The sequence below is a fragment of the Ambystoma mexicanum genome, chromosome 4p, assembly GCF_040938575.1.
Source record: "Ambystoma mexicanum isolate Mex_15411 chromosome 4p, UKY_AmexF1_1, whole genome shotgun sequence".
NCBI classification, from domain to species: domain Eukaryota; kingdom Metazoa; phylum Chordata; class Amphibia; order Caudata; family Ambystomatidae; genus Ambystoma; species Ambystoma mexicanum.
Window position 1 is genome coordinate 182,650,499 of NC_090927.1, and position 3,268 is coordinate 182,653,766.

General features: G+C 44.7%; 1 protein-coding gene across 1 annotated transcript; it reads right to left on the reverse strand.

The window, feature by feature from the left end:
• Nucleotides 1-232: 232 nt before the first annotated feature.
• On the reverse strand, nt 233-2,035 carry LOC138452810 (general transcription factor II-I repeat domain-containing protein 2-like). The gene has a single exon (XM_069605150.1). The coding sequence runs from the start codon at nt 2,033-2,035 to the stop codon at nt 233-235; it is 1,803 nt and encodes a 600-aa protein (XP_069461251.1).
• Nucleotides 2,036-3,268: the final 1,233 nt, after the last annotated feature.

The window sequence follows — 3,268 nt, forward strand, 5'->3', positions numbered from 1 at the left end:
AGAAGCATTTAGATCAGTGGTCCTCAAACTTTTTAAACAGTGGGCCATGTTAACGGTCCCTCAGACCGTTGGAGGGCCGGACTATAGTTAAAAAAAAAAACTATGAACAAATACCTATGCACACTGCATATATCTTATTTTGAAGTGAAGAAACAAAACGGGAATAAATACAATAAATACAATATTTAAAATGAAGAACAAGTAAAGTTAAATCAACAAACTTACCAGTATTTCAATGGGAACTATGGGCCTGCTTTTGGCTAACGAGATGGTCAATGTCCGGTTCCATATTTGTCACTGCTAGTCGTAACAAGTGATGCAAGTGTTCATCCGTTAGTCTAGATCTGGTTGGAGATTTCAGATGTTTCATTCTGGAAAAAGTCTGTTCACAGACATAAGTGCTGCCAAAGATGGTTGCCATTTTGAGTGCATGGTTCCTGAGATGAGGATATGTCTCGGAAGGGAGAGATGCATAGAAACTATGAAGGCTGCTTGACTTGAATGCGTCTTTCAGAGAGTCACAATTCTGCAGTTCAGCCAGTTCCATTTGGTAAATTGTATCCACATTTTCAATGTCAATAGAAAATGGGTTACGGAAAAGCTGTATGTCCTGTTCATGGAGATGAAGCTCTTTAAATCTAAATTGGAACTCCTTTTGCAATTTTTCTAGTGAATCCACACATGTTTTGTTTGGGAATGCAACCAATGGTTTTTCCGCTAACAGATTTTGAGTTGTGGGTAGATGGCAGAAGTTTTCCTCCTTCACTTGTTTGATGAGGAGGCCTAATTTTACTTCAAATGCTTTGACATGTGATTGCATATCACAGATGAGCTTCCCTTTTCCTTGAAGTTGCACATTGAAACTGTTGAGTAGCTCTGTTACATCTGTTAGAAAGGCAAGGTGCCATTTCCATTCTGCATCATTGAGCTCTGGTACTTCTTTGTTTTTTGAAAGAAGAAAAGCTGTAATCTGTGGAAGTAAGTCATAGAAACGTTTCAAAACTCTCCCTCGACTCAGCCAACGGACTTCTGTGTGGTACAGAACATCTCCATAGTCAGCATTTAGCTCAGACAGAAATTCCTGAAATTGTCTGTGCTTTAGTGCATGAGCTCTAATGAAGTTAACACAAGATACCACAATTGTCATAACAGAGTCAAACTTCAGTGATTTACTACACAGCGCTTGTTGGTGGATGAGGCAGTGTATGGCTATTGGCTGAGAATAATTATGTTTGTCCATCTCTTGGTTAATGCGAGCAATTACTCCTTTCTTAGACCCCACCATGCTAGGAGCACCATCAGTTGTCACACTGGCTAGTTTAGCCCAGTCCAGCTCCAAACCATTCAAAGTTTGGCAAACCTTTTCATAGATATCCTCTCCTGTAGTTGTTCCTTTGATGCTTTGCAGTGCAGCAAGCTCTTCTGTGACTTCGAAATTGTCATTCGTCCCACGAATAAAAATTAAAAGTTGTGCAGAATCACGAACATCATTGCTTTCGTCAAGTGCCAAGGAAAAATAGGAACGTTTTTTTGTCAGGTTTTGCAAATGCTGATACAGATTGTCTCCCATTTCTTCAATCCTCCGTGTAAGTGTAGGTCCTGAAAGACTCACTGTACTAAATAAATCGGCCTTCTCTGGACACATCTCTTTGGCAACAGAAAGAAGGCATTCTTTAACAAATTCTCCCTCCACGAATGGTCTGCCAGTGCGCGCTATTAGCTTGGCAACTTGAAAACTTGCTCTCAGTGATGAAATATTTAGCTGCTTCTGCTTCACAAAAGTATTTTGCTGAGCTGTCAATGTATTTTTCAGTTTTAATATTTTATCTTTTCTCACTTCTCCGACCAAACAATCATATTTATCTTTATGTTGAGTTTCATAGTGTCGACGCAAATTGTATTCTTTGAACACAGACACTATATTCTGGCATATCAGACACACAGCTCTTTCCTTGTACTGTATGGAAAAGTAATCATAAGTCCACTGTTCTTTGAATATCCTACACTCCGAGTCAATTTTTCTCTTTCTTGACATCATTGGGCCTCATTCCGAGTATGGCGGTAAGGGATAGCGGCCACCGGTAACGAGACCCGTGGCGGTATTCCCTTACCGCCATACTCCGAGTTCCCTCTGCGCCCTCGCCCTTAACGCCTGCTTTGAGCAAGTGTTAAAGTCGAGGGCGCAAAGGGGCCTCCAAGCCAATAACGGTGACCGTAATGAACGGTCACCGTTATTTGCATCTTCCCTATTCCCATTGAGCCCTATGGGAGCTCATTTGGGAATGGGGAAGAGCCTTGGTGAATGGGGAATTACCGCCCCGCCAACCTTGGAATGGGGCGGTGATTCCGCCATCCACCAAGGCGCTGCCGTTCCGGGTACGGCGTCAACCAAGGCGTTAATAGCGCCATTGGTTAGCGCCGTACTCGGAATGAGGCCCATTGTTTCCTAGGGATTCCAAATTGCTATTAGTAAAATACCAATAAAAACAATATAGCAGCAACATTCCCCCACATTAGGTGCAATATAGTCCCCCACATTAGGCTGGCAGTATAGTTCCCCCACATTAGGCTGGCAGTATAGTCCCCCACATTAGGTTGGCAGTATAGTTCCCCCCACATTAGGCTGGCAGTTTGTTCCCCCACATTATGTTGACAGTATAGTTCCCCCCACATTACATTGACAGTATAGTTCCCCCCACATTGCGGGGCTTATGTACCGGGCATGGTATCGGGGACTCTTAACGAGTCCCCGATACCATAAAAATGCCTGGTATCAGTCCCGATACTGGTATCGGGACATCCCTTCTGACCACCGCTCCGGCCATAGCAGGACCGGTGGTCAGAACACCGAAGGGACGCGCCGCTGGTAAACACTTACCTCCAGCGCGCGTCCTTTCTTCTCCGCTTCTCCGCCTCGGTTTCCATGGGCATGCGCACGCATGGGACGTCAGTGACGTCGCTGCGTGCGCCTACTCACAGCGGTCCCCGCGTTTTTAAAGTAAACGCGGGCCGCAGGGACTTCTCAGAGGCATCCTTGTGTTCCGAAAGCATCTTTCGGAAACACAAGGATGTCCTGAGGCTAAAACACCCGGCGGGCCGGGTAAATGCGCTCCGTGGGCCGCATGTGGCCCGCGGGCCGTAGTTTGAGGACCACTGATTTAGATGAATATAAGCATCAGGGTTTTTCAATTTTTGTCCTCTTTTAACTGTCACTTCCAGGGGGAATTGTCGTGTCCTTTCTGGGATGGTGACTTCCTCTTTAATCTGA

What these genes read in the sequence shown, in the direction of transcription:
- LOC138452810 (XM_069605150.1), bottom strand. Translation starts at nt 2,035, where the DNA reads ATGTCAAGAAAGAGAAAAATTGACTCGGAGTGTAGGATATTCAAAGAA.